Genomic DNA, 16,731 nt, shown 5'->3' with positions numbered 1-16,731 from the left:
AGCTCTATTCGGCAACTTCAGGGGAAGTCAAAATTTCTATTCTCTATGTAATTTATCACCCTTGAAGCCATTCCCAAGACGAGACTGTACAGCCGGAGCAGAGTCCTTAGTGCCAGCGGTCAGAGTGCCCGGGCTGCGTAAAGCAGAGCACATTTAGAGCAAGACTGTCTATTCTCCTCCAGACCGCTGCTAAATTAATGTTAATTACCGCTCTGCAGCCCTAAGCTACAGCCGGTTATTTTGGGGGACGCCACTCCCGCTGGCTGCAGCTCCCCACTAGGGCGAGCGCTGGGGCAGCCACTTCTCATTAAGATACCGAGTGAAAGCTGCGCACGAATCGCGGATCTCACGTTCCAGGCCGCACCGTTCGCTCTGAGGGCCGGCCCGGCCCCGCCGCCGCTACGGAGCGCACGCTGCGGGCAGCTGAGGGGCAGGGCCGTGCCGCTGCCCCCACCCGCCGTACCCGCCGCGGAGCGCGCCGGGAGCTGTAGTTCCACGGCCGCACGGCCCCGTTCCCCCGCTGCTTCCCCGAGGGGCGCGGCGGCTCCGCCAGACCCGCTCCGGCTTCTCGGCGGGCAGCGCTGCTCGCTCCGGCCGGGCATGCGGCCGCTGCTGCGGCGACTCCTGCCCGCGCTGTGCTTGGCGGCGGCCCGAGCCCTGCTCGCCCGGCGGGCCGTGCCCATGGCGCTGCGGCCGGCGGCGGGAACGGAACGGGCCGGGGGCGATGCCCGGAGCGCGGCCTGCGCGGCCCCGGAGCACGGTGAGAGGCGGCGGGGCAGCGGTGCGGGCCGGGGGAGAGGGCAGGCGCTTGCGAGACCCCGCGCCCGCTGGGCGGACGCTGCGGCGTGCGGGGCGCGCTGGGGCGTAGGGGAAAACTTTCCAACCTAATCGTGGGTTGTTGCTGATAGGTCTCCCGCGCTTGCCTGCCTGCCCCGCTCAGTCCCTAGCCCTGCCGACCATGTATGCATCCAACCTGACTGAATACTAAATCTACCATTTTCCCCTTATGTTTTACTACTGCTCCTTTTGTTTTTAGTTCCTTAACTGTGTATCTGACTTGGTTGAATACTAACCCCACCATTTTTTGCATGAGAAACTTTATTATTATTCTTTTTTTTTTTTAGTTCCTTAGCTATGAAAGTAGGAATCTGTAGTGCCAGCACTGGACAAAAATGCCTCGACACTAAGACCATCTACTTCTACAGCTCTCAGTTAAACTGTCTCTAAAGGATTCATTTGTTATTAAAAATATGAATAGAAAGCAGCAGATGAAAGCTCAGCAAGAGTCAAGGAGCTCTGACCCTCTTGCCATCAGGCAGAAGGGGTGGAATGGAAAAAGATCCCTGCTCAGAGAGGTAGAAGAATCCCTTCCTGGCATCCCTTGCCTTCCCAGCTGCCCTTACAGAATAGTTACAAGGCTCTGGATCTCAAGGGTCAGGCAGAAAACAGTGGAGAAGAAGGTCTATCTGGAGGGTCTTCCAGACCAATGCAGTCAACCAGGCAGATCACAAATACAGGTATTAAGAAAAAAGTGTAGTTGTAGTGGGTGAATTGCTTCTGAGAGGAACTGAGGGCCCTATATGCCGATTGGACCCATTCCACAGGAAAGTCTGACGACTTCCTGTGGCCCAGTAAGGGATATTACCAAGAGACTCCCTGAACTAATTTGGCCCACTGGTAACTACTCACTGTTGGCTGTCCAGGTTGACAGTGACAAGGCTGATGAGAGAAGTACCAGGGTAATCAAACAGTACTTCAAGGCACTGGGTTCTCTGGTTGAAGGGACAGGAATACAGGTGATGTTTTCCTCGATTCCTTTGGTAGCAGGGATGAATGCCAGAAGGAACAGGAAAACCCATGTGATCAACAAGTGGTTTAAAGATGGTGCCATCAGTGGAATTTGCATTTTTTTGATCATGGGGAGGTTTATATGGCACCAGGCCTGCTGGAGACAGATGGTGTTCACCTAACAGGCGCAAAAGTATTCTAGACAATGAGTTGGCAGGGCTGATTGAGAGGATTTGAAGGGCGAAGGGGATGAGACCAGGCTCACTAGGGACAAGCCTAAGGGCTGCATGCCACAGTTAGGGGCAAAATTGGTAGCCCAGCTGAAGTGCATCTACACCAGTGCACGCAGTATGGGAGGAACTGGAGGCCGTTGTGCAGCAGGAAAGCCATGATGTAGTCTCCATCAGGGAAATGTGGTGGAGTGACCATCATGACTGGAGTGCTGCAGTGGGTGGCTACAAGCTCTTCACAGGGGACAGGAGAGGAAGGAGAGGCACTGGGGTGTCTCTGTACCTCAGGGAGTGTTCTGACTGCACAGAGCTTGAGGATAGTGATGATACAGTTGAGTGCCCAGGGCTGAGAATCAGGGCAAAGGCTGGTACGCCAGATATCCTGGTGGGAGTCTGTTACAGACCACCCAGCCAGGATGAAGAGGCAGATGGAGTATCCTGTAAGCAGCTGGATGATGTTTCACAATCGCCAGACTTTGTTCTAGTGGGAGACTTTAACCTGTCAGTGTCTGCTTGAAACCAAACACAGTGGAAAGGAGGCAGTTTAGGAGGTTCCTGGGGCATTTGGAAGATGACTTCCTGACACAGCTGGTGAGGGAGCCTACAGGGGCAGTGTCCCACTAGACCTGCTCTTTATGAACAGAGAAGGGCTGGTGGGAGATGTCAGAGGCTGCTTTGGGCAGAGTGAGCACAAAGCTATAAGAGTTTTCAATACTTGGTGAAGTAAGGAGGGGCACCAACAAAACCTCTACCTTGGACTTTCAGAGGGCAGACTTTGGCCTGTTCAGGACACTGATTTGTAGAGTCCCTTGGGAAACAGTTCTTGAAAACAAAGGGGCCCAGGAAGGCTGGACATACTTTAAGAAAGAAATCCTGAAGGCGCAGGAGCAGGCCATCCCTGTGTGCTGAAAGATGAGCCGGTAGGGAAGAAGACTAGCCTGTCTGAGCAGAGAGCTTTCACAGGAACTCAAGGGGAAAAAAAGAGAGTATATCACCTTTGGAAAAAGGGACAGGTGACTCAGAAGTGTTTAAGGATGTTGTTAGGTCATGTAGAGAGAAAATTACAGAGGTGAAAACTCAGAACTTAATTTGGCCACTTTTGTTAGGGAAAACAAAAAGTTTTTATAAATACATTCATAACAGAAGGGGGCCAAGGAAAACCTCTGTTCTTTGTTGGACATGGAAGGGAGTATAATCATCAAAGATGAGGAAAAGGCTGAGGTAATTAACACCTTCTTTGCCTCAGTTTTCAACAGTAAGACTTGTTATCCTCAGGACAGCTGGCCCCAGCTGAGCTGGTAGACAGGGAGGAGAAGCAGAATGGACCCCCTGTAATCCAGGAGGAAGTAGTTAGTGACATGCTTAACCACTTAGATGCTCACAAGTGTATGGAGCTGGATGGGATCCATCCTAGGGTGATGAGGGAGCTGGCAAAAGAGCTTGTTAAGCTGCTGTCCATAATCCATCTATCATCAGTCATGGCTAACCAGGGAGGTCCCAGGTGACTGGAGGTTGGCCAGTGTGACACCCACCTACAAGAAATACTGTAAGGAGGATCTAGGGAACTACAGGTCTGGCAGTCTGACTACAGTGTCCAGCAAGGTGATAGAATAGATCATCTTGAGCATGATTATACAGCACATACAGGACAACCAAGGGATCAGACCCAGTCAGTACAGGTTTAGGAAAGGCAGATACTTCCTGACCAACCTGATCTCATTTTATGACCAGGTGACCCACCTGGTGGATGAGGAGAAGGCTGTGAATGTTGTCTACCTGGACTTCAGCAAAGCCTTTGACACCATCTCCCACAGCACACTCCTGGAAAAGTTGTCCGCACACAGCTTGGACAGGCACACTCTGCTGGGTTATGAACTGGCTGGATAGCCAGGCCCAGAGAGGGGTGGTGAATGGTGCTGCATCCAGTTAGCAGCCGGTCATTAGTGGTGTCCCCACGGATCAATTTGGGTCAAGTCCTGTTCAGTATTTTTACTGATAATCTGGATGAGGGGATCAAGTCTACCACTATCAAATTCACAGACAAGATCAAGCTGGGTTGGAGTGCTGATCTGCTGGAGGGTAGGAAGTATCTGCAGAAGGACCTGGACAGGCTGGATTGATGGGCTGAATCCAATGATATGAGGTTCAGCAAGACCAAGTGCTGGGCCCTGCACTTTGGCCACAACAATCCCCTGCAGCACTCCAGGCTGGGGGCAGAGTGGCTGGAAAGTGGCCCAGCAGAAAAGGCCTGGATCAGCAATAGTGTGGCCAGCAGGACCAGGGCAGTGGTTGTCCCAATGTACTTGAACTGGTGAGGCCATGCCTTAGGTCCTGTGTCCAGTTCTGGGCCCCTCAATTCAGGAAGGACATTGAGGTGCTGGAGCATGTCCAGAGAAGGGCAATGGAGCTGGTGAAGAGTCTGGAGCACAAGTCCTATGAGGAGCAGCTGAAGGAGCTGGGGGTGTTTAGTCTGGAGAAGAGGAGGCTCTAGTGGATCTTACCTCTCTGTACAACTACCTGGGAAGAGGCAGTAGCCAGCTGGGGGTTGGCCTCTTCTCCCAGGCAGCCAGCGACTGGACAAGAGGACACAGGCTTAAGCTGCACCAGGGGAGGTTTATGTGGGACATTAGGAAAAAATTATTCATGGAAATAGTGGCTGGATACTGGAATGGGCTGCCCAGAGAGGTGTTGGAGTCATGTCTCTGGTTCTGTTTAAGGAAAGACTGGACATGGCACTTAGTGCCATGGTCTTGTTGACAATGTGGTGTTCAGTCATAAACTGGACTTCATGATCTCAGAGGTCTTTTCCAACCTAATTGATTCTGTGATAAACATATTAAACATATTGACATAAATGTAGTAAACAGGGAACAGTGCCTGAAGACCAAATCTCACTGTGATCTGTGATATTTATGTGTCAAATAATAGAAGATTATTCTATGTGAAACTATAATCTGAGTATGTAGAGAAGGCAGCTGGGATCAAAGTGCAATCAAATATGTTTTATCGCTCCTTGTTTTTGTGGTCTCTCCTTTATGAGCTAGGTGTATCATGATTTTTTTTCCTGCTGGAACAGATGACAAATGCTGATGAAAATCAGCAGTCAGTTAACAAATACAAATAAGGGAATAATGTATACACCTACTCATATATGACATTCAGGCAAATATAATTAAGCATTCAATTAAGAAAAAAGAGTTTATCCTGTAGCAGCTTGATGGTCAAGGAGTTCCTATGGAAGCTCGTTTTGTTGATCTAGGTTTCAGATTATCAACATTATGTCAAGAATTTTGAAAAATCTTGTTTCCAGGTGGTTTTAGTGACTAGAATGCAATTCTTGAATTTTGTTGCTGATTTCTTTAATTAGTATTTCAAAAAAAGTGATCTAGGTTTTTTTGCTAGAGGCACAACCTGTAGAATTTAGACACAGTGCCTGCTCGGTTCAGTTTACTGAAGGTGCATTGTTAATTACTGTAGCTGTGCCTTTACTATTGTGAACAGGCAGCATTTTTCAGTGGCACAAGTATGTTGCTTTTTGAGCAGCCAGAGAAAAGGAAACCTGTAATCTGCAATATACACCCCTCAGATTTATGTGAGTCCTTGTTCTGTAGCTGATGCTACCTTAACAAACCCCTTTTTCTCCCAGCTGATTATGATTCTGTAGTGCTGAATTTTGAGGTTTTCTGCCCCAACCTGACCTATTTGTTCGTTTCATGGGTCTCTGTCTTGTCCTTCACTTTGAGATCTCTTTGGATCTGGGGTTGTTATTTTCTGTATGCTCATGGATCACCAGAAACAATCTGATTTGTGTAAGCTTTAATCTAAATGTGAAGAAATAATTTTATTATTGCTTTAGCATCTGTTTGTTATGCATAGTTCTTTAGTGTCTGCAGGGGGAACAAGTAACAAATCTAAATACTTTGCTTCCTTTGAATAGCCTTGGGGATAAAGTTAGGTGTCAGACTACAACCACAGAGTGATTTATGGCTCCCTACTTTAGCCTGGAGTGAATTAGCATTTAATCAGATTGTTCTTTTAATTATCTTCCCTAGCAAAAAGTGATATGTGTAAGAAACATTCCACAGGGTGATAATCACCCACACTGGGTTTGTAATATCGATTTTATACGTGTGTAGCCTTGCATGCCACAAGAACATAGTAGGCTTTTGCTGCTGAATTTTCCTCTTAGGCCAGATTTTGGCTATCTGCACTGGTCATGAGAGGAGCTTTGAAAGTGTCTTGTCTGTAGTAATGAGCTGCCCTGGAATAAACTGCAATTCTGACATACAGCTCCTTCCACTACAGTAATCCTTTTGTGGAGTTTTCCCAAAAGGGTATTGCGGGGTGCTTGATCATATGCACATTGTTTGCTGCTAGAGAAGATTTTACTTATTCTTTTTTTTTTAAAGGTATAACTTAATATGCCAGTATTAGAGTTTACTGATGCAGAAATGTGAAGTAGACATAAGGAAATGACTCGTGTTCAGTTGGTACTCTTGGGGAAAAAGACCTTTTAAAAAACTTGTTAATGGAGATTATTCTGTCCCTTCTAACTCAAAATATTCTGTGATTGTGGTATTACACTGAGTTAGAGCTTCATGTATATCGTTGTACATGCAAGATGTATTTTGTTTCATATTGATTTCCTTCTTTAGCTTAAATACTTTAAGTCAGTTCTTAGAATGAGAAATTCAGATCATTGCTGTCTAAAATATGCTATACTGTGTGGGAGATGCAGGAATAGAGTAATCATCTCATTCCTGAATGATAGAGTCAGCTGAGAACCCTTTGTTACATGTGAAATGGTAGGATTCCCTTCCTGCTTCTTCATGGCTCATTTTCAGTGTGTTTACAGTGGAATTCATTTGCCATTGTTTGTTTGCACTGAATTTCATATGCCATTACTGTTATCTAAAATGAACTTTGTGATGGCTGAAGGCTACTATTTTTTATGCTCATTTATCAGTATATTTTAAAAATTTTTTGCATTCAATTCCATTTACTTGGAAAGACCAAACAAAACCATAGTTTATTAGAAAGCTGAACTCTCTTTTTTTGCAATTTCATGTAAAACGTTAAGGTATTTTTATTGATCTCTTGACAAAGAAGAAGAACAAGATCCTTGCGGGGTATATGTAAATACTTATTTGCTGATAATTAATTAAATGTTTACTTGGTATGTTGCTTATGTATAATGTCTCTTAGCTGTTTATATCAAAAACTAAGACCCAATGTGTTATTTTAAATATATTACAGATGGGCTGGAAAATGTACAGCAAAAGAAAATCTTTAAAGAGAATAAGGAAAAAACACTACAGAGAGAAGAGCCATGTGCTGCCGATTCAGTAGACTCTCTAATGGCAGAAATGCCATTTGTGGACACAGATATTGAAGAGGAATGTGCTAGTAAGTACATTAAACAGAAGTAATGTGAAAGCATAAACACATCATGCACTCAGTTCTTGGTCTTACCTGTTGGCACGGACACATGGGCCATGCACATGGAACAGTCTCCCTGCAAACAGGTTACAGTCCAGAGCCTCTCTTATTAGTATTCAGTCCTGCAAATACTTGAGCATATTAAAAATTCACCTTTATGTTACCCTGTGGAGCAATGAGTCAGAATAAAGATGTTTCATGTATTAATTCACGTTAATGTATGTGAGCTTCTTGGGTCATGGGTTTTGTGAGCTGTCTTAAAATATTTGTATTCCCAGCATGGGGCTGGAAGTACACTTCTAATTGGACAGTGGATGTTTGCAGCCTGGTCAGCTTATGGGTATGTATCAGGTCATGTGGTGGGAGAGGGTCTGTAAAGGCTCAAGGAAATGAGCTAAGAGAAAAACAATTATGTGCAAAGGAAGAACTGAGGACATGCACATTTCTTACACTACATCAGAAGGTGTCTCTGGGAAAGGAGGAGGTAGAGAGCAGATCTGACTGGGATGACGTTTTCTTCTGGGCTGGCTTTGGTTCTTGTGCTATAGGTTGGTCAGTCTTAGTCTGCTACAACTTTTTCCTTTAATAATCCTATGTATTACTATGTTTTATATTTCAAAATGCAGAATGCATGAGATTTTTGAAGCTTAATATTGGTCCTTTTGCTCTACAGTCATGTCCATGTTCAGGTGTAGACAATTTGCAGGGCTGTTGCCCCGTTCCCGTAGTACGCTGGCTAAGGGAAGCTCAGTGGTTTGGAAGCCGTGTGTCTGTCTGTGTTAGCAGCTTATAAACCCTGCTTAGAGGTGTAGGCTGTTAGTTCAGGTGTGATACTTCACTTGTATGGCTGCATTAATTCAGGTCAGAGTTGGATCCCAGTCAGACAGTTCAGAGCATGGGCAGAGCAGGTGAGTGGGAAGACATGCTCCAGTCAGTTGACTGAAGTCCAGCTCCTGTTGGTGTGATATTAAGAGTGTCTTTGTTTTAATATGTCTGTGTGCCGAAAGTAACTTTTTTTTTTCTCTTCAGTGCATGCAACTTCTGAACTAAATAGTAAGAAGAAAAGAAAGCGGACTACTGGAAGGGATGTTGAAGAAGGCATTGAGAGAAAGAAGAAAAAGAATAAACAACATCAGCCAAATTATTTTGTTTCTCTTCCAATTACTAATCCAAAGGTGATATTCTTTATTATACTAATTTGGAATAACCAGAATTACTCCAACAGCTGCATGTGTTTATAAGAAGAACGGTGCTTGGTATTATGGAAAACAATTTTATTTTTCAGGTATTTTTAAGAAACATTAGCAGCCTATTCAATGAGTAACTCTGTGTTATGTAACATTTTTGTGAACAAAATTGCTTTTCTAGAAAAGACTGGAGGAAAGATATACTTACATTTTTATTCAGTTTGTCAGTCTTATAGATTTCACTGAAGGTGGCTGAAATTTCCCCTCTATAGTGTTATAGTATTGCTTATTTTGTTGTTCACATAGCATAAAGAAGAGAGACATTCCTATTTAATTTAATAAGAAATTCTCTAGCTGTATTTTTAGCTTTCTTTATAGATACAATTTATATTTGGATTTGTTACTGTTTTAACTTGGCAGTTTGTAGTTTAGCATTTTCCAGTAAAATGGATCATCTTATTTAAAATTGCAACAACTGTTGTTTTAGTGAGATGTTGTTGAAATGGGTTCAGGAAGTGCAAAGAGCTCTTTAAGAAAAGGCATTTTCTTGCATTTACAGGAGTTGTCTCATTGAAAATGATTTCTTACATGCTGCAGGTTATTTTTGGTACATCTTTGATATCTTTTTTGTCTGAAACAAGGAAAGTAGGTGCATTATGTTTAAAAAGTTGAACCCAGCAGTTTAACACCATTTGCAAATTTAGTTCAGGGGTTTTTTTTAATATCAGGAGCTATCTCAGATGAATTTTAACTCATCCTATGTCTGTGTTATCAATTCTCTGAAAAAGTGAAAGAGAATACCAAATGAAAATAAACCAAAATAGATTTGAAAATGACACTGCAGTCTTTGATTCTTCAAAACATAGTATGTCAAGAAGAGATTGTAAAGGTTGGTTTTATAAGATACAGGATAACCTGATACAAATATTGTAGGATCTCTTTTGTGACACCTTATTCTAAAATATCTTTTCTTCCAGTCTGTTCCATGATTTATCAAGTGCAAGAATAATGTAGGGGCTATATAATCTGGTAATTGAGAATTCCTGCTCATGATTGTTACTATGCCCAGGGGTTGGTTGGGAAGGTCTTAAGTATGCTTGGTTTTTTATATGTCATTTATTTAGTCATATCATTTACAGAGGTAAAGAAACAACTGTTTAAATTAAATCTCAGAGCATTTGAGAATTCCAGGACTTTGCTAGAAAGTTTTGTTTATACTTACCTTAGAGGTAGAGTTGTTTTGAAAGTAGAAAATACACATTAGAATCTGTATAGGCAATATTAGCCAACATTTAGACACCTGGTTTCTTGATATCCAGAGTGAATCTGGTAACTGCTGGTAGTATTTCAGTTGGTAGTGAGAGACGTTTATTTTTTTGAAGATCTGATTTTATTCCAGTGAAGTATTTTAAGCATTAATACTCTTTCTTTGTATTTTATGTAGTAACTTAAGCTTTACACAGAGGAAATTTTGTAATAAAGGATATTTCTGAAACATTTAATCAACTGTTCCTCTTGGAAAATGAACAGTTTCCTTGTTTTCATTTTAATTGTTTGGAATCTTCAGAAATGAAAAATGTTGTTCCATTAAGTTTGAATTTATATAGACTTTGCATTATTACTTGTGCAAAAAGAGTTAAATGGATTATGATCATTGTATCCTTTTCTGTTTGTTTGGGGTTTTGTTTTTTTTTTTAAGTTATGATTTACATGATGTGTTATCACTTGGTAGGTTAGCCATTCAGGGTTCTCCAGTCTTGACTATAAGTACTTTTGATCTGTTAAATCTTTAAAGCTTTGTATTTACTTCCTAGTAGTATCTTTGCAATAAGCAAAACTGTTTTTCTGTTACTCTTCAGAATAATGTATTTCAAGTAATGGGACAGGAGATCTTGAAATCAGTAGTTGAGGCCTTTTTTTTTTTGAGTGTTTTTTTAAAAATTCAGAGGGAGGAATTTTAAGTGTGATCTGCCTTGAAACAGTTTTTTTAATTAAGTTAGGACATTTCAAGTAAAAATCAATAGCATGATAGCACTTGAAATGTAAAATAATACTTTGTAAGATGATGTAAATAACAGGTTAAATAGCAATTTAAAGTTTTTATTTATGTGGTGGGTCATATCTTGTTATACAGTGTTGGAAGAGTCCTATTTTGCTTAATTGATAGTACACTCAAATGTTAATTGCACTGTAGATTTATTGGAGGAAACAGAACAAATCCGAAGTTGTGATACGCATTGTGATGGCACACCTGTTCAACAGCTGTTGTGTTACATTTTGATCACATAACTTCAGGAAAAACATCTTAAAAACAAATTTCTGAGATTTAGAAAAAAAAAAACTTACTTGAAAATGGTTTTTTTTCTTTCCAAATAATGTTGATTGTGTAGAGCATTGTCATTCAGCCAGAAAGAGAGAACGTTCTCAGCCTTCTTTTTATTTTACCTGTATCCAAAAGGCAGGCTTTTTCATACTTTCTTGGTGGATTCAGCAATAACTTTTCTCTGGAACTGCTAACTGGTTGTCTTTGGACTTAACCCTGTTCCGACGCCATGTTATTTGTTAGGTTTTTAGCTTGGCTTCCTCATGGAGTTTTTACAGCTGTGAGCCTGTCCATTGAGGTTTTTTGGGTCTTGAACCCGCTGTGGGTTTTCAACCTGTTGTCCAGTTTTGGACAGAAAAATCGACATCTCAGAGGTATAAATTTCCTACTCTTTTTGTGCCATTGGCGCTCGCATAAAAGAGCGAGCCATGAAAGAACATGAAAGAACTACATAGGGGTGCGGGGATGTGGGGTTTTGGCTGCTAAACTAAATGCTGAGTAATAATGATCTCTTTCAGAGCTAGGTTGGTTTTTACTGCTATGATAACACAGTCCAGCATCTGTCTTCTGTACTGTGAAGGGCTTGTACACTTACATTTATATTTTTTCCTTTGCTAGCTCAACAGGTGCAAATTAAATTTAGAAGCAATAGTTGAAAATGGAATAAAATTGTAATTAGTATGACAGTTATTTAATTTTTGAGTTTTGTTTCTTTTTTTTTGCTTTAGCTTATTAACTTAAATAATTATTCAGTCAATACATTGTAATTAGCGGGCATCACGTTTACCAGTTTTTTGCTTAAATATGGGTTAAATTGCTCCTGTATCGGAGACAATGAAACTGTTATTTATCCAGGATAAGGTCAATTCTGACATATGAAGGAAGATAGTCTTATTACAACATGATTTATGATAAAATGTTGGTGGAATTTTCTTCATATGTCCTACACTACTTAAGACACTTGTGGTTTTGTAAATACCATATCACCTTTTCTGGCAAGTAGCTCTTACCTTCCCTCCTCCTCCCTTCCTAGAATTGGTTCCTTTAAGTTATAATTTAGTTATGTTTATATGACACTACTAGATATCTATGGCTCATTAGGTAAAACTTCTGCATGGCAAAACTCATCTTAAGAAATTCAATCAGAAAAATACTGAACACTCCCATTAGATTGTGGGTTTTTTTCCAGGAAATTTATGTGTTCCTTATGATTAAAAGAGCTACCAAAATCTATCAATGCTTTTTTTATACCTAAGAGCTTCTTTGTGCTTATCTTACAAAAGTAAAATCTGTACAGTACATTTGTGAAGTATTCACCACTGAATTTCAAATAAGTAAACTACAAAAAAATGAGATTGACGTTTTCAACATGCTTCTTTCAGACTTTATACACCAAAGATGATTTGTCTGTAATGTCTTTGCTCACTGTGCTTTAGGAAGTAATTAATTTTGTCAGATGATCAAGTTTATTGGATTTGATTTAATTTTCACTAACATACTCAAAAACAGTTTTTGGTGTTTTGTTTTATAAATTGCTACAATACAACTAGCATAATGTCAAGCACAGTAAACATTTTGGATACAATTTATAGAGCATGTATAACCATATAAATAATTTTCAATGAAGAAAATGTAATTCCAGTATTTTTAAAGAGTAAAACTGATGAAGTTAGAGCTGTATATATGTTGTAAGGAAATTTGTCTAAATACGTTTGAAGGGAGTAGATAAATTATATCTGTCTACTGGACAATATAATCAGAATTGCAAATCAGATATCTCTACAAATTATTTACTGAATATTCTGGTTTTGTGTGTGCCCAGTCCTGCAAAGATCAGTGTTACAGTGTGGATACTGCAACACGCATCTCAATCAACAAGGCCCGTGGAAAAGAAATAGATATGGACCGATTCTTGGTAGATGTTTCAGAGATGTTTATTTCTCCAGCCACATGGCCGGGGCTCTGCCAAGGAACTGCTCAATCACAGGACCTGAGGGTCCTCACCCGTGCAGGGAAACACAAACCAACCCATGGGGAATGAGGCTGACCAGGGGCAGGGAAACCCCGTGCCTCCCCCTCAGGACCACATGGAAGGGGGGAAGGGACCCCGACATTTCACCCATTTAGTTTTAACAAAAAGAGATTTAAAACTTAACATTGAAAACAACTGGATAAACATAACCAGAATAGTTTCAAAACAAAACAAGCCACCCACCTGAGCCTTTAAATGTCCAAACACATTCTCTGGAACATCTTAAGGCTGACAGAAGGGAGACAGGATTCTCCGAGCTTGCTTTGTGGGGAAACTGAGGCAGGAGATGGTTTATTCTATTTGTACCTGTTGGAACTCTAAACAACAATAGTTAATTTCTTCCCTCCCCCTCTTCATCCCCCACTCAGCATTGGAAAGGGATTTTTTGGGGAAACAATTGGTAAAGGCATGGTTTTGTGAGGGAAACCATGGGTGAACAAACGGATTGGGAATACATTGGGGGTAATAGGACATAGGGTAGAAGGGAAAGGTGGGATTAGAAAAGGGAGACAGTAGGGGGGGCTTATAATGGAGATATTGTCTAACATGACTACAATTTTTAGCATATATACTGCCTTTTACAGGAACACCATCAGGCCCAGTGACCTCCGCTGCTTGTAACCCTTTTCTACCTTGCACAATTTTGAACCCTACTACTTCTCTCTCGTAAAGTTGGGATGTATTTTTCAGGGTTATTCTTTTTAATAGCAGTTCTATGAATGAATAGGTTTTCTTGGTTGTCACATCTTGTTATAAAACCATATTTTTGTTTAACGTTATACCATTCTACTATTCCTAAAACCTTAGCTATGATGATTTTTTCCTTTTTCCGAGTGGTTGCTGTTTTCTGTCTCACTGTGTTTTTGCTTTCTCTTTCGCTCACTTCCATGTTGGAATTGCCAGGGTTGTCAGTGCTGCCGGGGCCATCGGGGCTGCTCGTGCCTGCGCGCTCTTCCCGCATTCGGGGCCGCGCAGGGTGGGCCCGGCCGCGCCGCTCAGTTCTCTGTGCACCGCTGCCTCTGCTCCCAGCTGCGCTGCTGCTGCCTGGGTCCGCACCCACGTCTCGGCCGGGCCCCCGAGCGATGACCCCCCCGTGCCCTGCTCCAGCGCGTGTTTCGGCTGAGCGCGGTTCCGCTCCACCGCCGCCAGCCGCCGCCCCTCTCGGTTGGGTGTTCACAGGGCTCGCTCCACCACGCGCTGTGCTGGGCCGGGCGGGCACCGCTGGGTTGCACCGCTGCTGACGCTGCAGCTCGCGTCGCTCTGCCCACGTGCGGGAATTACCTCGCTGCTGCTCGGAGAGGGCTCGGTGCATGTGGCCTGGGTCACACGGTCCCTGAGGCAGTTTTAACTTTGCCAGGACACAGCTGACATTGCTCAACAGTCCTGTAATTAAATAATATTCACGAAAATATTCTTCCATCGGCATATATTTTGACTCAGAAATTAACTGTGTCCAAATGGTCTTCCAAAAGTCTTTGGTAAGAATCAAATCCCAAGAAACGTATAAAAAGTTCTTAAACAACCATGCCAGGAAGTGTTTCAGTTCCTTTTGAGCTTGAATTAAGCTAAAATTTACAAATCGTTGTTCAAGAATCTTTTCAAGTTTAAGATAAATGTCCATATGCAGCTCAGAGAGCCAAGAGTCTTTCCACGGTTCCTCCATAGTTTAGAGATGGAACAGCAAAACAAAAACAAGAGGAGAAAGCCAGAGTTTACTCACAAATCAGTCACTGTCCTTAGGGATCGGGCATCGTTCTGCTTGTATTACCACCATTTGTTACAGTGAGGATACTGCAACACGAGTATCAACGAGGCCCGTGGAAAAGAAATTTATATGGACCAATTCTTGCTAGATGTTTCAGAGATGTTTATTTCTCCAGCCACATGGCTGAGGATCTGCTGAGGAACTGAGGCAATCACAGGACCCGAGGGTCCTTCTGCCCATGCAGGGAAACACAAACCAACCCGTGGGAACGAGGCTGACCAGGGGCAGGGAAACCCCGTGCCTCCCCCCAGGGCCCCTCTCTCAGGACCACATGGCAGGGGGGAAGGGACCCCGACAGATCAGTTTTTCCAGTCACTTCTCTGCATAGCAAGATAAAAATTGAGCAGAGTGGGCAGAGAAATTCCTTGAAAAGGCCTTTTATTGGTATTACTGGCAGTGTAAAACTGGATGATCTTAATCTGCTTCAGGAGTTTATGATCCTTATGGAAAGAAACTCCCATTAAGATGGGGAGTGTCTAGTGATTTATTAATCACTCCATTTGTACCCAGTTTGGGTTCACTTGGGTTAATTAGCACAGCTTTGTCAGAGGATAAAACTTTTTTCTGCTAGAATGGTTTTTACATAAACGTTTGTTTTTAGTTTGTGTGCTTTCTTGTTCATTTGCGTGATGGGATACAGTAATTTTTGTAGCAGCTAACTGTTGTTTCTGTGTCTTTCTTCCCAGATTACTGGCAGTATTCAGGCTGTCCAAGATGCAATAATACAAAAGGATCAAAGGCTTTCCAAAGCAATGGTTCGCTCTGGCTCATTGCATGTCACCATGTTAGTGATGCATTTATCCAGTGAAGAGGAAATTAGCATGTAGGTATTTAGTGTAAATTAATTATATACTAGTATTTTTGTTTGATGTGTTCATAAAAAGACTAAAAGGGTTAACTGACACTTTTTTGTGCAATGCACAGCCCTAATTTACTAGGGTTACTGAACGTTTAATTCATGTTGTTTTTAAAATGCTAATCTTACTATTAGCCATTTTCATAACTTCTGGTATGTCATAAGCTCTGAACAAAGTATGTGTTTTTCCCTTGCATTTTTCCTACTGTGTGCTGAACTTGCATGCACAGATCTTGTGTTTGCTAAAGTAATTCTTTTAAAACAATGTTTTGATATAGAGGACAGGGGAATTAAAAATCTGTTAAAGTGCAGATTGCTTGTAAGAAGGTGAGAATCCAAGACAGAATGTAGAAACCATTTGGTAGTCAAGGGCATGCTTCTAACAAGTAGAAGCATTTGGGCTGAAAGCATTTGACACACCTAAAAATAATGAATGATCAGTATATCTAAATCAGTTACCTTGTTTTTACACACTTGTTTTCTTTGAATGCTATATCCTTGAGACCTCTATACTCCTCCCTGTCCTGTGACAATACAAATCTGTCAGCATCTTCATCTCCAACAGTCTGATCTCAGGGGAGAGAAACAGCCAGGAACAGAGAATAAAAAGGCAAGCAAAGGGGGTACTAGATCTGGTAGATTCCCTCCCCTCTCCCATGTGCCTTTAGTTTCCTGGAGTAAGCACAGAACTTTCTTCCTGCCTGGTTGATGAGCAAACTGTGATAGCACCTGTAAATTGGTGAGAACAACCGCCAGGTGTTTATGTAAGATTTTTTTGGAAAGGGTTTGAAGTACGAACTTTTAAAAAAGGGAACGTGGGGTGATACCTCAAAGCATATGTGCCTCCTCATGAGTATTTTTTAAAGAGTCCAAAACTGTGTACCAAAACAAATATTCTTAAATTCAGAATATTCTGCTACTCTATGAGCCCCTTCTCAGCTATCACTGTCTGAATGCCACCTAAGCACTGACTTACAGAGTTCTTCTCTGCCTCTCCCAGCAGAACTCTACAGTCCAGCCACTCAGGACTGTCCTCTAGGCAGCAGCAGCTTCCTCAGAGATTCACCCCTTCCCTGGCCAGATGCCTCCTGTAGGTTTCTAGCTCAGCTAT

General features: G+C 42.1%; 1 protein-coding gene across 2 annotated transcripts in view; it reads left to right on the top strand.

Annotated features, from left to right (window-relative positions):
- The first annotated feature begins 574 nt into the window (after positions 1 to 574).
- Positions 575 to 16,731, top strand: part of AKAP7 (A-kinase anchoring protein 7) — an 85,601-nt gene continuing 69,444 nt past the window's right edge. For both annotated transcript variants that reach the window (XR_014227370.1, XM_082303262.1), the window contains exons 1-4: positions 575 to 760; positions 7,275 to 7,424; positions 8,487 to 8,632; positions 15,451 to 15,587. Coding sequence is in view for 1 of the 2 variants with exons in the window: in XM_082303262.1 (XP_082159388.1) it covers positions 601 to 760; positions 7,275 to 7,424; positions 8,487 to 8,632; positions 15,451 to 15,587 (593 nt within the window). In the remaining variant the exon portion in view is untranslated. The remainder of the gene's footprint in view (positions 761 to 7,274; positions 7,425 to 8,486; positions 8,633 to 15,450; positions 15,588 to 16,731) is intronic.

This window comes from Coloeus monedula (assembly GCF_965178545.1).
Source record: "Coloeus monedula genome assembly, chromosome: 2".
Taxonomy (NCBI): domain Eukaryota; kingdom Metazoa; phylum Chordata; class Aves; order Passeriformes; family Corvidae; genus Coloeus; species Coloeus monedula.
The sequence above is the reverse complement of the archived record's forward strand: the minus strand, read 5'-3'. Positions and strand labels throughout refer to the sequence as shown.